At 34.2% G+C, this 21,114-nt stretch overlaps 1 protein-coding gene across 1 annotated transcript; it reads right to left on the bottom strand.

Moving 5' to 3' along the window:
• Positions 1–2,668: 2,668 nt before the first annotated feature.
• LOC134277295 (cell surface hyaluronidase-like) lies at positions 2,669–19,696 on the bottom strand (the record flags this gene model as incomplete). The annotated part of the gene is made up of 10 exons (XM_062759615.1): positions 19,535–19,696; positions 17,923–18,142; positions 17,214–17,371; positions 16,780–16,960; positions 16,181–16,360; positions 15,360–15,581; positions 15,091–15,195; positions 14,812–14,948; positions 9,949–10,021; positions 2,669–2,787 (listed from the first exon to the last, which is right to left on the bottom strand). Coding segments are annotated over exons 1-10 (1,536 nt in total), but the record flags the coding sequence as incomplete, so codon positions are not given.
• Between the last annotated feature and the right edge of the window lie 1,418 nt (positions 19,697–21,114).

The following is a 21,114-nucleotide window of genomic DNA, read 5'->3' as shown; positions in this document are numbered from 1 at the left end:
TTCAAAGATTTTTCCTATATATTTCTATATAAAACTTTGATTCCCCATTGTGGCCCCGCCCTTCCCCCGGGGGTCATTATTTGAACAATTTAGAATCTACATTATACCAGGATGCTTCCACATAAGTTTCAGCTTTTCTGGCCCAGTGGTTCTTGAGAAGAAGATTTTCAAATATTTTTCCTATATATTTCTATATTAAACTTTGATTCCCCATTGTGGCCCCGCCCTTCCCCCGGGGGTCATGATGTAAACAATTTAGAATCTACATTATACCAGGATGCTTCCACATAAGTTTCAGCTTTTCTGGCCCAGTGGTTCTTGAGAAGAAGATTTTCAAAGATTTTTCCTATATATTTCAATGTAAAACTTGTGTCCCCTATTGTAGTCTCGCCCTACCCCAGGGTGTCATGATGTGAACAATTTAGAATCTACATTAGTCACTACCCCAGGATGCTTCCACATAAGTTTCAGCTTTTCTGGCCCATTGGTTCTTGAGAAGAAGATTTTCAAAGATTTTTCCTATATATTTCTATGTAAAACTTTGATTCCCCATTGTGGCCCCGCCCTTCCCCCGGGGGTCATGATGTGAACAATTTAGAATCTACATTATACCAGGATGCTTCCACATAAGTTTCAGCTTTTCTGGCCCAGTGGTTCTTGAGAAGAAGATTTTCAAAGATTTTTCCTATATATTTCTATATAAAACTTTGATTCCCCATTGTGGCCCCGCCCTTCCCCCGGGGGTCATGATGTGAACAATTTAGAATCTACATTATACCAGGATGCTTCCACATAAGTTTCAGCTTTTCTGGCCCAATGGTTCTTGAGAAGAAGATTTTCAAAGATTTTTCCTATATATTTCTATATTAAACTTTGATTCCCCATTGTGGCCCCGCCCTTCCCCCGGGGGTCATTATTTGAACAATTTAGAATCTACACTATACCAGGATGCTTCCACATAAGTTTCAGCTTTTCTGGCCCAGTGGTTCTTGAGAAGAAGATTTTCAAAGATTTTTCCTATATATTTCTATATAAAACTTTGATTCCCCATTGTGGCCCCGCCCTTCCCCCGGGGGTCATGATTTGAACAATTTAGAATCTACATTATACCAGGATGCTTCCACATAAGTTTCAGCTTTACTGGCCCAGTGGTTCTTGAGAAGAAGATTTTTTAATGACCCCACCCTATTTTTGTCTTTTCTTGATTATCTCCCCTTGCGAGGGGATATGTCCCTTCATTTTAACAATTTAAATTCCCCTTCACCCAAGGATGCTTTGTACCAAGTTTGGTCAAAATTGGCCCAGTGGTTCTTGAGAAGAAGTCGAAAATGTGAAAAGTTTACAGACGGACAGACAGACAGACGGACAGACGGACGGACGGACGGACGACGGACAAAATGTGATCAGAAAAGCTCACTTGAGCCTTCGGCTCAGGTGAGCTAAAAAGTGCATTGCATTGTCGAGAAATCAGATATAAGTATGCCTTTTCTTAAAGCTTGTGTCGCGAAAAGTGGCGAAAAATATTTTCGGTCCAGCGGGAGCCCTGACGTACAGACGGACGGACGGACGGACAGACGGAAATACCGATTACTATATACCCTCCTGCTTTTCAAGCGGGGGGTATAATAAAATATCAGGCAGGCAGGCTGGATCAGTTTATCAATTGGGGCCTTATAAGGAAAAAATGATAACTTTTTCTTAAATTTTTTTACTGGCATTATACAACGACAATTCTCCAAACTCATTGAGGCGAAAGCTCATTAAGTTCCAAGAGATTTTGGAACACAATCTAGTCTGTAGCCTTTTATGATAAGAAATCGAAGCATAACAGAAATATTCTCTTTTAAAACACGTTCACTTTGTTTTAGGAAGGGTTAGATTTTGGAAGCCATTTGTTTGACCATATAGATGAATTAGGATCTAATATTTCAAAGGTAGGTTATTAAAGCGCATTTTCACCAAAAAACACATTGATGATAAAGAAAAAGGTACGGTTTCAATACAAATCTTGCCCTGTGATTTTCTTAAAATGAAACTGATGTAAAAAATGAAAACTTGTGTATTCTGAATCCATAATAATTATACAAGTATTTTGCACAATACTCGTATATCCAAAAATTAAAGTGAGCGACGGCTGTGGATATTATTTACTAAAGGAAAATTCCACTTAAAATGGGTCATTTTGAGGCTTTTTCTGTTTGAAATAGAGAAATGTATCAAAATAATGATGTCATATTTCCAGAATGGTACTCCTTCATGCCATATTCTTTCCTGATCTTTCACAGCTAGAAACTCAACTAATAGTTAAGCCATTTTCAGAACTTTTTGAAAACATTCTATTTTTAGGGCACAATAAAGCTAAAACCATACCTTCCTCTTTGAAGCATCATTTACATAAAGCAAAAATAAAAGTGGACACAAGACGGAACCCTGCTGAGGTAAGCCTGCAATTATACCTAGTTGAATGATAGCAAATTCTGATAATGTAAATTGGTTCCCCATGTGATGGTGCAAAGATTTGATAATTTTTTTAAATAATATCAAATGGACAAGGTATAATATTAAAGGTATTGTGTACTACCTCAATCCCCACACTTGTATCGTGAAATTTTTAAAGACATTCTTTATATTATTACATTTACATGTTTTATCATATAATTATACTCACCACAGCCCCATTGGTACCATGGACTGTTACACAACGTGCGTTGGAGTCCCGGATAACACTACCCCGGATGTAAGAGTTTGTGACGTCACCACACATATGCCAATGGAATGGATAATTTCCTAGCAGTAAGATAAAAACGCATTACAGAATATGATGAACATGTATATATATGGAACGCCATGGCTGCCTTATGTTAGATGATTATATTATATGCTGTGGGTTTATAATTATATGCTGTGGGTTTATAATTATATGCTGTGGGTCTATAATTATATGCTGTGGGTTTATAATTATATGCTGTGGGTCTATAATTATATGCTGTGGGTTCGTTATTATATGCTGTGGTTCTTATATTATATGCTGTGGTTCTATAATTATATGCTGTGGGTCTATAATTATATGCTGTGGGTTTATAATTATATGCTGTGGGTCTATAATTATATGCTGTGTGTTTGTTATTATATGCTGTGGTTCTTATATTATATGCTGTGGTTCCATAATCATATGCTGTGGGTCTATTATTATATGCTGTGGATCCGTTATTATATGCTGTGGGTCTATAATTATATGCTGTGGTTTTATAATTATATGCTGTGGGTTTATAATTATATGCTGTGGTTTTATAATTATATGCTGTGGGTTTATAATTATATGCTGTGGGTCTATAATTATATGCTGTGGATCTATAATTATATGCTGTGGTTTCGTTATTATATGCTGTGGGTTCATAATTATATTCTGTGGTTGTATTGTTACATATTCTGTCGGTTTATTAGAAAGTATCTATTCAAATCTGGACTTCTAGTTTTTTTAGTTTACTTGCTCAAAAAATGGCGGCTAACTGTAATAGGAATGAGAGAGTGGAGTGCTGAATAGGAAGGCATTACCTGATTGGTTTAAATGAGGAACATGTATGCAATGTTTTTTTTTTTTTTTTACTTTTTAAAAGTAAAAATATTAATGTTTGAAATAAATGAAGAAATGTATGAAATATAGAAATACCAGGGAGATTGTAAGAGCGGGGGTTTATTTTTTTTATGGAATGTAGGAATATAACAGAAATATAGAAATAACAGGGGGGATTGAAGGAGTGGGGGTTGATTTTTTTGGGGGGGGGGGGGGGGGGGGGGGGGGCAAAGTGTTATTTACTGCCGGTACCTTTTTATCAACTGCAATTTTGACCTATAAACGCCATGGACCCTATATTTTGAGGGGATTTTTTTTATAAGCGCTTGGATTAAAGTTTCAAACGATGCCATACACTACAAATATTTATCAGATTAAGAGCAATCTGATGCACGTTGTTAACTTACTTACTTCCTCGGACATTATCAAATGCATCACGCTATACTAATCATTGGCGTCGGAAGCAAATTTAAAGGGGCCGGGGGCTAAGTGATAAAAAAAAAAACATTCCATCAAAAAAACCTGACAAGCAAAAAAAAAAAAAAAGGAATTAAAATGGCCTAATCACAAAAATTCTATTTCGTGTCGTGGGGGGGGGGGGGGGGGTGTTAGGTTCGACGAACTTCTTTAGTACCTAATTTTTTTTCTAAACACCACCAGTTTCCCCATTTTTAACCTATACTGCGACGTATCTGTGGAAAGTGCGAGGGGGGGGGCGGGGCTAAACCTAAGAAACAATGTTCAATGTCTAGACTAAGTATATGTTTGGAAAAAAAGTTGGGGGGCTAAACCCCCCTAGCCCACCCACCCCCCGGTTCCGACGCCTATATATGCTAATATCTACATTCTTCTCACTCCCCCCCCCCCCTTTTAACAAAGGACATAACTCCTCTCAAATATCAACACAACAAAAACAAATATTTTTTCTTTTTTTATATATACATGTATATTTCCTCTCGGTGTGTCGTCAAATAAAGAGCAAAATATCATTTTTCTTGACCTTAAATTCACTTAAAATTTTAAAAATTCAGATCTCTATAAGGAAAAGAGTACCAATTATTTTCCCACAGAACTCTATACAAACCTTTTGTCCTCTCACTACTATACTAATTTAATTTCAAGCAATTCCTTGGAATCGTTTGAAACTTTATTCCCGGTGCTTATACCCCCCCCCCCCCCCAAAAAAAATAATATAGGGTCCCATGGCGTTTATAGGTCAAAACTGCAGTTGTTTAAATTTAAAAAATTAACTTACAGTAACCACCAGTAAATAACACTGCCAAAAAAAATCAACCTCCGCTCCTATAGTCTCCCCTGGTATTTCTATATTTCTGTAATATTCATACATTCACTCATTTATTTCAAACATTAATATTTTTACTTAAAAAAAACACATAACATACATGTACCTCATTTAAACCAATCAGGTAATGTCTTCCTATTCAGCACTCCACTCTCTCATTCCTATTACGGTTAGGCCTGGTGCAGTTGCCGCCATTTTTTGAGCAAGTAAACTAAAAAAACCAAAAGTCCAGATTCGAATAGCTATAGTTTCTAATAAACCGACAGAATATGAAACAATACACCCACAGCATATAATTATGAACCCACAGCATATAAATTATAATGAAACCACAGCATATAATAAAAGAAACACAGCATATAATTATGAACCCACAGCATATAATTATGAACCCACATAATTATGAACCCACAGCATATAATAATGAAACCACAGCATATAATAATGAAACCACAGCATATAATAATGGACCCACAGCATATAATTATAGACCCACAGCATATAATTATTAACCCACAGCATATAATTATAAAACCACAGCATATAATTATAGACCCACAGCATATAATAATAGATCCACAGCATATAATTACAAAACCACAGCATATAATGATAGACCCACAGCATATAATAATAGATCCACAGCATATAATTATAAACCCACAGCATATAATTACAAATCCACAGCATATAATATAAGAAGCACAGCATATAATATAATCATCTAACATAAGGCAGCCATGGCATACTACAGAAAATACTGATGTACGGTTGAGAATTGATTGAATCGTTCATGTTTTCATTTGCAGAAAATCAGTTCTTGTGATACTGTTATAGACCATTTATTAACTGTAATTATGTTCCCCAAACGGAGTTTGGGAACATATTGTTTTTACTCGGTTTCTTATTATTATTATTATTAAGGTCTTCCGTCTCCAACGGAAGACCTTTCTGTTATTCTTAGGTTTCTTTTTCCCTTTTATTATTCCAACCGATTTTGTGCACGCGAGTTCTCAGAAACTACTCGGTTGATTTTCATGAAACTTTCAGATCTGATAGATATTGATCTGAACCTTATTGGAAATTTTTTTGAATGATGACGTCACATCTTATCTCGAGATATTAAGGATTTTCTGATTTTTCAGAGGGTCTGCTTGTCCTGGGAACTCCTCCTAAACGGCTTAAGATATTGAGTCAAGATTTTCAGTGAAGTAAGAGGAAGGTTTGCAGATGTGCAAATGGGTGTTTAAAACTTCCTAGCGCGAAAGGCGCCGGAGCTCGGTAGGGCCCGAAAAAATGTCTCAGAAACATCTCACAAAATTTGACACCTTTTGTTTCATATCTCCTTATCTGTTCATAATTTGTTAAAACATATTGAAGAAAATTTGTGCAAAATGATCAAAGCTTTCATGTGATATCAAGAAAAAGGGGCTGACTCATCAAATTAAGGGCTCAGAGGGGCCAAAAATCTTTCATCTTTTACTCTTTAATAATCAATACTTTGTGATACATTATAGAAGCAAAGATATTCATCTTCACAATCTTCAACAATATATTAGAAAAGTTTGCTCATATGTTACGTAATTAGGGGCCACAAGGGGCCAGAATGCTTAATCTTTGACGCTTTATATCTCGAAAAGGGGGGATATTTTGATAAGCAATAGTGAACAAAAGATGGTCAGTGTAATGTTCTGAAAAATATGCACCGTTTGAATTTCTGATAAAAGACCCCATTAAGGACTTGTAGGGCTGGCCCCTAAATATTTCTATTCAGCATATGTCCACAGCGAAAAGAAATCTCTGAATAGGTGTTGAACAAAAAGTCTTTAAAATCACAAGACCTTACATTTGATATCAAGAAAAAGGGGCTGACCCCTAAAATTAGGGGCTCTGAGGGACCAAAAGTATTTTATCTATAACTCTATAATAATCAATATTTCGTTATACATTACTGAAGCAAAAGTGTTCATCTGAACGATTTGCAACAATATTTGATATAATTTGGATCATATGTTACATAATTAGGGGTCCAAGGGGCGAGAATGTCAAATATTTGACGCTTTATATCTCAAAAAGGGGGAATATTTTGACAAGCAATATTGAACAAAAGATGGTCAGAGTAATGTTATCAACAATATGCATACTTCGAATTTTTGTAAAACGTCCCCATTAAGGACCTTGAGCGATGGCCCCTAAATATTTCCATTCAAATTATCTCCACAGCGAAAAGAAATCTTTGAATACATGTAGAACAGAAAATCTTCAAAATCACAAGACCTTTCATTTGATATCAAGAAAAAGGGGCTGACCCCTTAAATTAGGGGCTCAGAGGGGCCAAACGTCTTTTATCTATAACTCTATAACGATCAATATTTTGATATACATTACTGAAGCAAAAGTATTCATCTGAACGATTTGCAACAATATCTGATATAATTTGGATCATATGTTACGTAATTAGGGGTTACAAAGGGCCAGAATGTCAAATATTTGACGCTTTATATCTCAAATAGGGGGAATATTTTGATAAGCAATATTGAACAAAAGATGGTCAGAGTAATGTTCTCAACAATATGCATACTTTGAATTTTTGTAAAACGGACCGATTAAGGACCTTGAGCGATGACCCCTAAATATTTCCATTCAGCATAACTCCACAACGAAAAGAAATCTCTAAATAATTGTTGAACAAAAAATCTTCAGAATCACAAGATCTTTCATTTGATATCAAGAAAATGGGGCTGACCCCTCAAATTAGGGGCACAGAGGGGCCAAAATCCTTAACTCTCTAATGATCAATATTTTGTTATACATTATTTGGGCAAAAGTATTCATCTTAACGATTTGCAACAATATATGATAACATTTTGATCATATGTTACGTAATAAGGGGTCGCAAGGGACCAAAATGCTATATTTTTTATGCTTTACGTCTCGAGAAGGGGGGTATTTTTATAAGCCTAATTGAACAAAAGATGTTCAGACTGTCGTTGTAAAAATGAGAAACTTTAAATTTAATGAAGGAAAACTCAATGTCATTCTCTTTAAACGAATATCTCAGTCAAAACCACATCTCATCTTATCGGGAAATTTAACGGAAGACCTACTCGTTGCTCGCAACGAGATCTCATCTAGTTATTATTATTATTCTTTTTTTTCTTCTTTGTTCTCCGGTACTTTTTTGTCCGCGAGTGTTCTCAAAAACTGTTCACCCAATTGAGCTAAAACCTTTTTAGGGTTAATAGGTGTGTAGTGTAGGTGTGCAACACGAAGGTTATTTTGCGCGCATACGCATGCACGTGCGTGCGCGTGAAATGAGTGAATTGACTGATATACTTAATATAGCTATTACATTTACATTTTTTGATGAAATGATTTGAAACTCATTATATAAAGATATATTAATACTGTAGATAATGTGACACTGTCAAATTAGCACGAACTCACGCGCATGCACGTGCGCTTCGGTCTGATTGGCTGAAACAAAAAGCTCAATATCTTTTCTGTTTTTTGACGAAATGCTATGAAATTTAAAACATAGGCATACTTTAGGATGTACTACAATATGATATATAACAATTGTCATGTAAGCACGCGCATGCACGTGCACTGCAATCTGATTGGCTTAAACTTTAGATGGCTATAACTCCTTTGTTTTTCAACCAAACAGTATGGGATTTAGAACATAGACAGACATAATGGACTCCTACAAGGCGGTGTAGTCGTCATGCACATGCATGCACATGCGTGCACTTGTGCTTTGCTGTGATTGGCTGAAACAAAAATCGCAATATCTTTTTTAATTTTTGACGAAATGCTTTGAAATTTTACACATAGTCATGCATTAGGATGTCCTACAATATGATATATAACAGTTGTCGTGAAAACATGCGCATGCACGTGCGCTGCAATCTGATTGGCTTAAACTTTAAATGGCTATAACTCCCTTGTTTTTCAACCAAACAGGATGGGATTTAGAACATAGACAGTCATAATAGACTCCAACAAGATGGTATGGTCGTCATGCACGTGCGTGCACGTGTTCTTCACTCTGATTGGCTGAAACAAAAATCTCAATATCTTTTCCGTTCTTTGATGAAATGCTACGAAATTTAAAACATAAGCATACAATAGGATGTCCTACAATATGATATATAACAATTGTCATTAAATCACACGCATGCACGTGCGCTGAAATCTGATTGGCTTAAACTTTAAATGGTTATAACTCCCTTAGTTTTCAACGAAATAGGATGGTATTTAGAATATTGATAGACATAATGGACCCCTACAAGAAGGTATGGTCATCATGCACATGCTTGTAACGTGAAATGAGTAAATTAAAAATATGCTTGAATAAGTGTATTTTTTAATACTTCTGGATTTAATGCTTTGATATTAAGTCTATTTGAATATATATACATAGTGTAGAAAAGATGATATGATCATTACCCACATGCATTCACTTGAGCTCGCATGTAATGCTAAAATTTAAATATATTTCGTAGTCTTCTGGGAAAACATTGTTTAAGTCTAAATTGCACAAAGTATGTCTTATTTGATAGAGTTTAAGGAAATATGGCACCAAAAGGGAGTTGGGGAGCGTTTGGGGAACATCTGTAACGGTCCCCGTTACAATTAGCCCTAGTTGTTAATTGTTGTTATTTATTAAGGTCACAGGCACTTGTTTTGGAAATAAATTTTTAACCCATAGTATAATATTATTATACTATGGGTTAAAAATTTATGTCCGAAACAAGTGCTTATAATGAAGGTTGATGTTTTTAACTGCAATTTTTTTGTAATCCTCTGAGTAAGTTCATAATGTAAACTGTTAATGTTCATGTTGTAAACTGTTCATATAGCTAATTGTTAAAAATTGTAAACGTTTTTGTTACACATTGTTCAGGTTGTTAACTGTAAAAGTTCATATTGCTAACAATTAATGTTCATGTTGTTAAGCATAGATGTCCATATTTCTAAATTGACATGTTCATGTTGTTAACAACAGATGTTCATGATTCTAAATGGACACGTTCGTTTTGTTAACAGGAAGTGTTTACGTCTTTACCTAGTGTATCCAACTGCCCCATGTTAACGAGTTCCACATTCTCCACCTGTGCTTCTTTGAAACCCTTCAGGACCTGAAAAATCCACATACAACTACTTTATGTTCAGACATTGCAAGACATGAACTTCAAAAACCTTGTTTGAAGTGAGCAATTCTAAAATTTAATAGTCGTATAAGCATATATAATTTAATTTTGTTTTCTAGTCTCTCATTGGTTGATTTCCAAAAAGGAATGCTTCGCGGATTATAAAGCGTAAACTGACCCAAACCAGGTTATAATCGAATAATTTGGCCAAGAATTAGAGTCATTCCTTAAATAATCATCATTTTATCGTATCATATTTACATCCACTGAATATTTTTGCCTTTAGTTCTAATGAAGACCATTGCTATTACTAGTAATCAGTGCATGAACAACAATGAGCAAGCCACGTGTGTAGTTTTCTTGAACAATGGCTATACCATTAGTTTTACATACAATGACATATTCATCTTAAAAACAATAATTAACAAATCTAATTTTACTTTGAATGATTTTTAATACAGATGTAAATTTAAACAATAAAATGCTTTCTTTGTTTGTTAGTACGGGAATTAACGTCACAGCAATTGCAGAAAAATTACATGGCCTGCTTACACATGCAGGTTATGTATTTTTTTCTGCAATAGCGACGAAATTAATTCCCGTACTAACAACCAAAGAAAGCATTTTATTACTGTATTTAATTGACTGACGTAATTCAAACCAATTGTGGCCTTTGTTTTATACATAATTTGACCAAGGAATATTCTTTCCACCTGATTAAAGCTGAAAACGACTCGTAAAAAGGCATCCACCATTTTTGATATTACTATCTAAATTTACGATATCAGCACCAGGTATACTGTTCGCATTACGTACACCTGACTGCTTTATTGTATCGGCGTGGAATGGTGACCCGTGTTCATACTGGTTATCTTGCATTCCCTTTGTTTACATTTTATTGCAGTTACGTGTATTTGTATATTTGGAGGCAGACTTCAAAAGAATTGGGAAGAACTGGAAGGAGGTATAAAACATTGCTCAGGAGGGGCCTGGAGGAATCTTGTTAGCGGCCTATGCCCCAAAAAGGGTAGCAGGCATAAGTAAGTAATTAAGTAACGTGTATATGTGCTTGTATACTGCACTGAACTGTGCAACTTTTGTAAGTTTCTTTGGTACATGTTTCTTACTTTCCTGTATACAAGTAGTTTTATTAGTTATTTTTGTATGCTGTATAGCATACGTCCGTCTTCTCGGGTGAAGACTGATAACACTAACAGAGACTAAGTCAGCCGCTTTAAAAAGCTGTCTTCAGATATAGCGAGAGTCTGATTAAATATGGCACACATGTTCCTTTTACGAATTGTGTTCAGCTTTATATCTAGGACTTAAGGAGGGTGTGACCAGTAAACAGAGGACAATTCTCTTCCTAAGTACTTGGTCCAACATATGGAATTTCGGGGGGTCTCTGATTATGCCCCATTTGCATAATTATATTTTTTTTATATATCTCTTTAGATCAATCATAATTCGTTTGATTGTTGTTTAACGAATCATTGCTCTTTATGTTCACATTTCTCATCTTGAAGTGTTTTGGTGAATATAATATTCTACCAGCCAAAGTTAGAAAAAAAAAAAATAAGCGAGAAACTTTTTATTCTACGAGCCAAAGAGAATAAAAATACTTGAGAAACTTGTTTGGAACTCAGTTTTTGTTTGTTTTAAGTATTTCGTGGTAGGAGTAGTTCTTTAGAATAAGTTTCTTGACTTTTAAAGCATATTTTTCCTTTTTAATTTTGATATTTAAAGAAAAAAAATTCTTTAGATGAAACATCCATGCTCCTTGTATACGTAACCCTGTAGGGTCAAAAATACCGAACAGCACACTGTGTGGGATCTACCAAATATCAAATATTGTTTGTGATATTCACTCGTGCTTTATTATTTTTATGCACGAATAACAAGGAGTGGATTACACAAACATGTCAATTATAGTGATTGTATATCTTTTAAAAGTTCTTATATCTGTGAATTTGAATATTCCCCATTTTCAAAAGTGAGTTATCTCCCCTCAAAATCGGAACTCTTCAACACTAGCATAACTTCCGCGGACTACATGTTACGATAATCCAACAAAATAGTGATCAACTTACACGCTGTATTTAAAAATTTTAAAAGAAGGAAACGGTTTGCATTTTTTTAGATAATAAATTATTTTATAAAGGGTCTGTTAGCCCCCCCCCTTTCTAGAAAGCTATACGAATTAGCCAGGCACCTAGCATCGTCTTTAAAAGGGGGGGGGGGGGGGTTAGCCAAAGAAATATTTTTTTCTTACCTGGAAAAGTTGGCAAGCAAAGAAAAACCTTGCCCAAAGTTGAAAAAGCTAATACTTATTTCAGTTCCAGTTCCTTGGCATACAATACTACATTTCCCTTATATAACTTTACCGTAGTATGAACCGAGTGTGTGTGTGTGGGGGGGGGGGGTTGACAACCTGTCTATCAATGAACATTTTCAATAGAAAAAGTAATATTGGGAAAAAAGTGGGGGTTGGGCTAAAACCCTTGACTCTGCACCCCCCCCCCCTCCGTGCGTACAGGTACAGAGAATATGTAAATGGGTTGAACAGTTGAAAATGAACCAAAGTTGTGAAAATTAATATTATTATTAGAATTTTTAATTGTGAATTCAATAAAATTACGGTACATCTATTTTTTCACAGATGTACATGTATGTCAGTTACACGGAGTCTCTCTCTCTCTCTCTCTCTCTCTCTGATATTGTTTATTTACACACTTTGCAAAAAAAGAATAACTTATAAAAATAAATACATGTACTTACACTGAAAGGATTAAAAAAAAATAAATAACACTTGAGAGAAGATTGTTTTCAGTTAATTAACGAGAAATACGCTAGGAAATTATTGTATCAATTTCGTATTTCTGCTCTCAATTCTCTGATCTAAAACAAAATGTGTATTTTACTCGGGAATATACATGTACATATGCTTAGATCCTACACTAAAACTTTGATTAAATGCAGCTCAGACTTTATACGACATATGTAACATGAATTCAGGTCGATGCTATTTTAATTAGTCTTTCTTCGTTACATGAGCACATGAGATTAAATTATTCATTTAGAATTCCATTCAAAGTTTTAATACTAAATAGTGAATCAATTATTTTACAAATAGAAAATTCTAGAAACACGGTTAATTCAAATGAAATAGGCCTTTAATTGTCACCAAATGTGTTCTTGTAAGTAAAAGTTCTATGTTATGACATACAATCGAGCAAAAACGCAGTTTCTTGGTATCGGTAGCGGAAGACGAACTACTGCTGTATATGCAGCAATTTCAGAGGTAAAACTGTAGATGGACATGTCATCAGTCTTCAAAAAATTCCTAGAGATACAATGAAAATATGGCTGCAGCAGGCTAGATTAATTCGTAAAAACTTTATAACTAAAAATTTGTTCCGCACATTTTGTAAATAATGATGATCCGTCTGCAGAACATCCACTACCGAAAATTAGCTTTTTTGTTTGTGTTTTTTTTTAATAGGGCTATTCGAATATGTATCAGCATTTTAATAGTAATTTGTTTCTTTTTTGTTTGTAAGGGGGGGGTCACACAGCACCTTATTATAGTACTACACAGATTAATACAAATCCAGAAAGAGACTATGAGTGGGCAATTTAAAAAAAATACGAATCAGTTAAGATTTCTTTTTATTCACAAACACAATAACATTTTTCCATATGACAGAGGCATACACCATGAACATGTTTACATCAAGAACGTCCGCGGAAGTGACTTTATTTATAGCGCATGCGTATTAAACACAGTAAAAGAGTTCCCTTCAGGGGAAATAACTCACCTTTTGAAAATGGGGAATACATGTACAAGGTCACTGTTCAAAGATGTATTAGAAGAATAAAAAGTCAGGCTTTTCTAATTTTTATGTTTAAGTGGTCAATTCGATTTAATGTCCCTATTATCAAAAAAATTAATTTAAAACCCTTTCTGTCAAATGAAATTAATGCATTTAAATTTGGTTACTTTAAAACCTTATAATTTTTAGGACGCGGAGTTCAATTTAAAGTCACTTACAGTTTTAACCCTTTAGTAACAAAGAACAAAGTATAATTTATATAACAGCCAAAAGAAAAAAATGTGATTTTGACATTAAAAAGTTCTGGAAGATTGACTTCAGAATTCGGAGAATTTTTTTAAATCCCAATGCTCTTTCGCACTCTCTTTCTGTTAGAAAGTAAACATAACTATCAATAGGCCCATATACTTGAATTATTAACTTTTTGTATTTTCCGTTCGTAAAAATATGATTTATACACTTCCACGTAATTATAATTATTGGCTGGAGAGAGATAAAAATAAACAAGGATATCTTTACTTCATGAAAGCTTACCGATCGATTGTGAATATTCTCAAAAGAACTTTTTCTTTTGTCATAAATTATATTACAGTATATTAGCTGCAGAGCTTAAGCTCTCCGAAAAAAAATTATATTGACAGACTAATATGTCAATATGTTTTTTTTTTTTTTGGAAAGCTACAGTTCTGCAGCTAACAGTATACTGTAAACCAACTTTTATTCGCGACGACTTTATTTCGCGATTTAGCAGGGGTAAACTAGTTCGCGACGATTAATTTTCGCGACCTAGCCTTTTTTGGATTTGTTGTTAATAGAAACAGAGGCTTTAAGGATCGGTTCGCGGCGAGAAATATTCGCGATGATGAGGCTCTCGCGAAAATTTCTCGCACGCGAATAAAAGTTGGTTTAGAGTATATGATGAACTTGAATAAAAAATATATGTACCTTGATATGTCCCCCGAGTGTCTTGCTATTGGCAGCCGGAGCCCCTCGGATTTTTATATTACGGCTAAGTAGAGCAACTTCTCCTCGCATATCGACACCATTAACCATTTGCCCAAAGTGAGTGAACATGGGCTCAACTGTAAGCCAAAGTAATTACTACTAATTTACAATTTCTATTTATTTTCCCCATAGTCTATGATTATTTACAATAGTAATCCGACTCATAAATAAAATTTGAAACTTCTGACAAATCCATGCTCTTAGAGTTCCTATACGTACGATTAATTCTTGCTTCATTCGGTCCACATTCAGTACATTCCTTAATGGTGGTCACCTCAGCTTGTTTAGGATCATAATCGGTGGACAGCAGGACCACTTCATCGCCTAAAAATAGTTGTGCTAGAATTTGTACACCGCATTCATGTCACAGAATCCCAAAATACCTAATCTCTTAGCTCGTTTAATTTCCTTCTTTTTTTTTAATTTAAAAAATGCAAATCCTAACATCTCTGCAACGAATATGGTATAAATCGGGTTTTTATACCTACCATCTTTCCAGGAACTGACGTCATTCGTTAGGGATAATTTTGGATCGGCAATGTCAGCCTGGGCGCTCTTTCCGCGGGCGTAGCAGGCACCACGACGAATAGTGTGGACCCAGCTCCTGACGGTGAATTTGATGTTATTCTCATAGTGGTAGACCTCAGCAGCTCGCTCCAGTTTTACTTTATCGTCTTTCAAAAACAACTCTTGGGAGGAAGCGATGTCACCTGAGCAAAATCAATAAGAAAATTTGAGGCAAATTTGAGGCAAATATTCAACATTTGGAATTATTTCTATTTTGTCTGAAATTAAGCGAATTGTGATTTCATATAAAATATTACACTATATAAATAAACGTAGGTCAAGCAGACTAGTCCAAATAATATAAATAAAAATTTCTTAACACAAACAAGACTTAATTGGAACTGCAAATTTCTCGCTAAAGCTGGGGGATAAAAAAACACACACAAGAGTTGGATAAAATAAATCATATCAAACTACAAATCATGGGAGATCCTATATTTATGAAAGTCTCAGACGGTGAAGACTTGCTATATGGTCACAAATGGTCTGTTTTAAAGGACTCTACCTTGATTTGATAAAGAACATAATACAACATATTTGAAGCAGACTATTGCAGGAACTCTTCAGCGTTGGAGGTTTAAAATTTGTCGTTGCTATGAAAAATACATACTTTAGTCTCGACGAATCACACCGATCGAGATTCAATAAGAAACAACTCAATCTAAAAGGGAACAAGAGGTCCATGGGCCACACTGCTCACCTGACTAACTTTGGTCATGCTGTTTTAAATAATTTAAAGTACCTTTCTTCATGACAAATGACCAAGCGTCATGAAGACGTAGATTCCGTATTTCGCTGTTGCCCGTCACTTGTCCAAAAGCGAAGTTTTCAAAGATCTCGTAGAACATGGCGTAATTGACGTTACCTCTATGAAGAAGATGTCGTATTAAAGCAAGTCCAACAATTTTACCGTCAGGGATAGCTGTAAGATAAACAAAGAATATCACGATATATAAAATCTTCTACGAAATGACATATTGTACATGTATAATAAGCTTATACTATATTTTAATGTGCCCCTTTTTACAAGGATCATAATAAAATTTATAATTCCATGGTTTAAAAACGATTGAATATTGTAATACAACCTCAAAAAATAATGTTTTGAGCAAATGGTCATGACAGATATATTATTATTTTCAATAGGTACATGTACCATAATGATACATGTATATATTACAATATGATTGTATATATATTGAACTTGTCTGATACTTTGTAATACAATGTCTTGGCATTATTTTTTTTAATAATAGTTATATAGAAGTTACCAAAGTAATCGGATTTATGAATTGGTATTTTTTTTTTCAATGAGAATGTTTCTTCAAATATCTTTGATACCTTTAAGCGTTTCTTCAAACTGTTTGGCATCCTCGTCCGCCTCGCACTGATTTCCGGATTTGGTAATCGTATACCGACCCGCGGCGTAGACACCCTTGGCTTCCTCCAGCTGACCGGAAGTTGCGTCCCAGACATACATTACAATTCCTTGGAACTTTGCTTTTTTGACACCGTCGTCATTCTACATATATAAAGGTACAATTTTCAAAGATTAAGAGAGTAGCGAAGAATTTTTTTTACATATATACAGAGTATGTTGCAAATTTTTGTTCCATGGACAATTTACGTACTGTGTGAAAATAAAAATATTTTTGAAAAAGGCAGAACCAGCACGCCGCATGGCGTACCTCCACCCCCTTTCCGTTTGATTTTTTTTCATTGATTTTTTTTTTGTTGTCGAAAATTTGAATGTTTCAGAAGATCTTGATACTTACATAAATATCGGAGATTTCTCCGTTCTTTGCTTTCTGCACGGTCTGGGTTAGTTTTGTCCACGGCCTTTTGTCGGACCCATGTAGATGGAGAACTCCGCCACTTTCTACTCCAATAAATTTCTCTCCAAAACTAGGTATGGAAACATCACCTTTGTCACCTAAACAAATAATTGTAAGTCGGAATGAAATTTATGCGCTTTTTAAATAACATTGTTTAGGACCTGGAAACTTTTTCCCCAAACAATACGTTCCTCCAATATGAAATTGTTAATGCCAGTGCAGGACACAACAATGATTTTGAAACAAACAAGACCGTTGGATTTTATCTGAAAATATTACTACATCCAACTTAACTCTTGTAGCCCGATTTAAAATCTTTACTATTGAGTGAATCAATTTTTCTACAATATTGACATGAAAAAAGAACCTCAACGTTGAGCCTATGTAATCTATAATATCTGACGTTTTCCAGGCGTTTTTTCACAATGTCAGTTTTGATTTTTGACGCACCAGGAAAACGCCAAACATGAAAGTTGTAAAATATGCTTGAAAAACGTCATATATTTCAGACTCTTTTGATCTCTGGGCCACCAAGCAGTGTATACATGGGTATATTTGTAATAGAAATATCCCTATTTTTCTTTTAATTATCTAATTATCATATTAATACAATCGTTAAATAAATAGTTTCAATAACATTCAAACTTACCGTAAAGTGTAATATCAATGACGCTTTTCAGTTCACACGTTTCCGAGCCGAGATAAAGCGCACCACGGACCAGGATGTAGCGGGTCCTGACCTTAAGGTCGACATCCTTAAACACTAAGGTGGCGTCCTTGCCAACGGTGATGCTTCTGACGTCAACCGACGTGTCAACAAGATAGATTCCGTCATTTAATGCTACGTCAGTGTTAGCGTCTGGCACTTTCTATTAAGAGAAAAATAGCAGTCATGATGTGTTCAATTCCAATCTAGTTAAAATTAGATCTTTGATCCTCTCTAGTTAAATCGCTACTGGAGCGGATCAAAGATCTAATTTTAATTAGATTGGTTCAAATCATTTATTAGTTCTACTTTTAATCTAAAGTTGACTTCCTCTTTTGTACTTTTGCTGCAAACCTTTAGTTTGTTTCTGTTTCAAATATTCTGTGATCAAACCTCAACAAAATGTTAAATTCAGATTATGTTTTTTTTCTTTCTGAATTGTACATTTAAAAATTATACACACATTCAATTCAGTTGCGGATATTTTGTGAGAAGCGCACTTGGCTCTTCTTCCTTTTGTATAAATCATGAAAAAATGCGATATAACTCAAGTTTATCCTACATCTGTGTACATGTGTATATTAAAATAATGCCTGTTGTAATTTTACGCTTTATTTTTCATTAATTTTCCGTTCCTTAAACTGAAATTGTATTAGTGATTCAAATTCCTATTTATTCATTACTTTGTAATAAAAAAATATAATGGTCAAGTAGAGGGATTTTTCCCTTTGAAAATAAATCAACGAGCTCTGTTTCGCTAAACATGGTTAAAGAAATTAAAACAGGATTAAATATATTAATGCATGCTTCACAAATTTAATATCTATAAAAATTGTTTTTAATTTACTTTTACCTATTCGTATCAAGGTCAATGTTTTTGAAATGATTATTTTTATATTGAATTACCCGTCAAATGATCTTTATGTTCAATTTAAATCAATATTAACCTTGCATAGGTAACAAAAACGTACAACAAATCAACATTTAAAATTTGAATTTTGGGCAGTAGATTAATTTCAAAATCACTACAACTTTGCATGGCCCTTGCGATTTACAAATTAAGTATAACAAAAAAGCCATGCAGGTATTTTTGTGGAATTTATCAAAATATCTAGGTACAGTGTACAAAGTGTACAAAGCAAGCTTTGTCGCCAGATTCCAGTCAGAAAGCTTTCGTTTATCAGGATTTCAAAGCAGATCGAAATATTTTGTGAAGTGAAATTTTAACCAGAGCTGAATCGAAGCTTGTATTTACAAATGTAATATTACGTAAGTGAAATTTTAACATTACTCTTCGGTATATTGAATTATATTACCTTTTTTATTCTTGCATAATGGTCAATTATTTAATGAAATTGCAATTTATTACAATTATTATATATATTTTTAACCTATGGGTATTGTAATGCATAATGCACATTCGATAATGTAGTGCATAAAGATAAAGTGTTCAATCAGAATTTGTTTTTTTTAAATGCATACACAATAATTTTTACATGACGCATTGCCAGCCCATTTTGATTTAAAAAAAAAAAAAAAAAAAACAACTACTCACTCCTGAATCCCAGCTAGTTTCGGAAGACCAGGCCTTGTACGTAACGCTTGGTTGTTCGTGCGGACAAAAGTTCGGACTTATCTGCGCTGCAGCAATGCCGCAAAAACCTAAAAGTAACACAGTAAATCTGCTGCCCGCCATCACTTGCAATGACTTTTTACTCCTTTTAAGTGTCCTCAGCACCTGAGACCCGTGTAATTAAATACCTCTATTACAAAAGTTCGTAACGTTTGTGAAAGTGAATTCTCGTTTTCGCTGAGCTTTATACTTTCCCGTGATTGTTGACCCGTGAATGGGCGCAGAGCACGAAAGGGTATCGAATCTAGAATTTGTCACGCAATCAGCGAAAGGGGCCTGGGGTACCCTGTAGCATTGTTTTAATAAAGTCGTGACGAAGGAAAGTTCGTATAAGGTTCAGGAAATCAAGCGTGAAAGTCTTACATGAAACACAACATGTACCCTGTTTTATTTTGTTAGTAAACATTTTTTTCTACGTCTGTCGTCATTCTTATTTCTTGTTTAACCAGGTGTTGATAACAGTGTCTGATTTCAATTGTAGGTGTGGGAACAAAGATAATTTCGAAATTATTTTTTTTTATTTGCACACATACGTAAAGGATTTTTTTTAATTACACGATAATGCCTTAAGACGATGCAAAATTTGACACTGAAATTATTTAAACTTGGCACATAAAAACAAAGGGAAGAAATATACAGAACTGAAAAAAAATACTTCATTGAAAAGCTGAATTTTTTCTTAATTTTCAAAATAAAATCAAAATGATTCAAAATTAATTTAAAGCTAATCATAACCCCCCCTCTCTCTCTCTCGAAGATTGAAATAATCGGATATTTAATTCAAACCTTTAACTCTAATTAAATCAAACTAATTTTATTAGGTCTTTGCCTCGGGCCCTTGCTCTATCAGATGATCGATTTTAAGATGTTTAGATTTGTTTCTCCTAATATTATGAAATAGGTTGTTGTCAAAAATCACCCTACGTCACGCTTTCACAAAGAACTTATATAAGGCATGTCGGATAAAAGTAGTTCGAAAAACTCCCTGTTTAATGCAAAAAATATCCGAGACGATTATTCTTAATTCAAAAATATTAAAAGAAAAAAAAAATTCTAATTCTTCCAAAAAATGTTTTAATAATGATTCTAAACTTCTGAATTTGATTATTTTAAGACTATTGTTTTTAGTCACGTGCCTCGTTGTAAATTCCACACCAAGAATTAAAAAGAAGAAATAATTTACAAATAGTTCGATGATGCAAATGCTTGGTTATCAGTAGCTGTTAAAATTGAATAATGGAAAGAGTGCATTATTCCCATGAAGTACAAATCATAGTACTGCATTATATTTCAGTACCAGTAATAATGAGAACGGTTTTCTTAAAGGTACTTGGACACAGAATTGAAGTCAGTATTTTCTCTATAATATTACGACTTATATATTTTAAGAGCATTTCACACAAAAATTAATTAGAAATCTTATTTCATTTAAAAGTTATTAAAACTTTTTTTTGGCGGGTTTGATTGACATATCCTTGCACTTTCACATATTTTAACCTTAT

The sequence above is a fragment of the Saccostrea cucullata genome, unplaced genomic scaffold (genome assembly GCF_032062105.1).
Source record: "Saccostrea cucullata isolate Sc308-1 unplaced genomic scaffold, CSIRO_AGI_Scuc_v1 ctg6337, whole genome shotgun sequence".
Lineage (NCBI taxonomy): Eukaryota > Metazoa > Mollusca > Bivalvia > Ostreida > Ostreidae > Saccostrea > Saccostrea cuccullata.
Note: the sequence above shows the minus strand (reverse complement) of the source record. Positions and strands in the feature narration are given on the sequence as shown.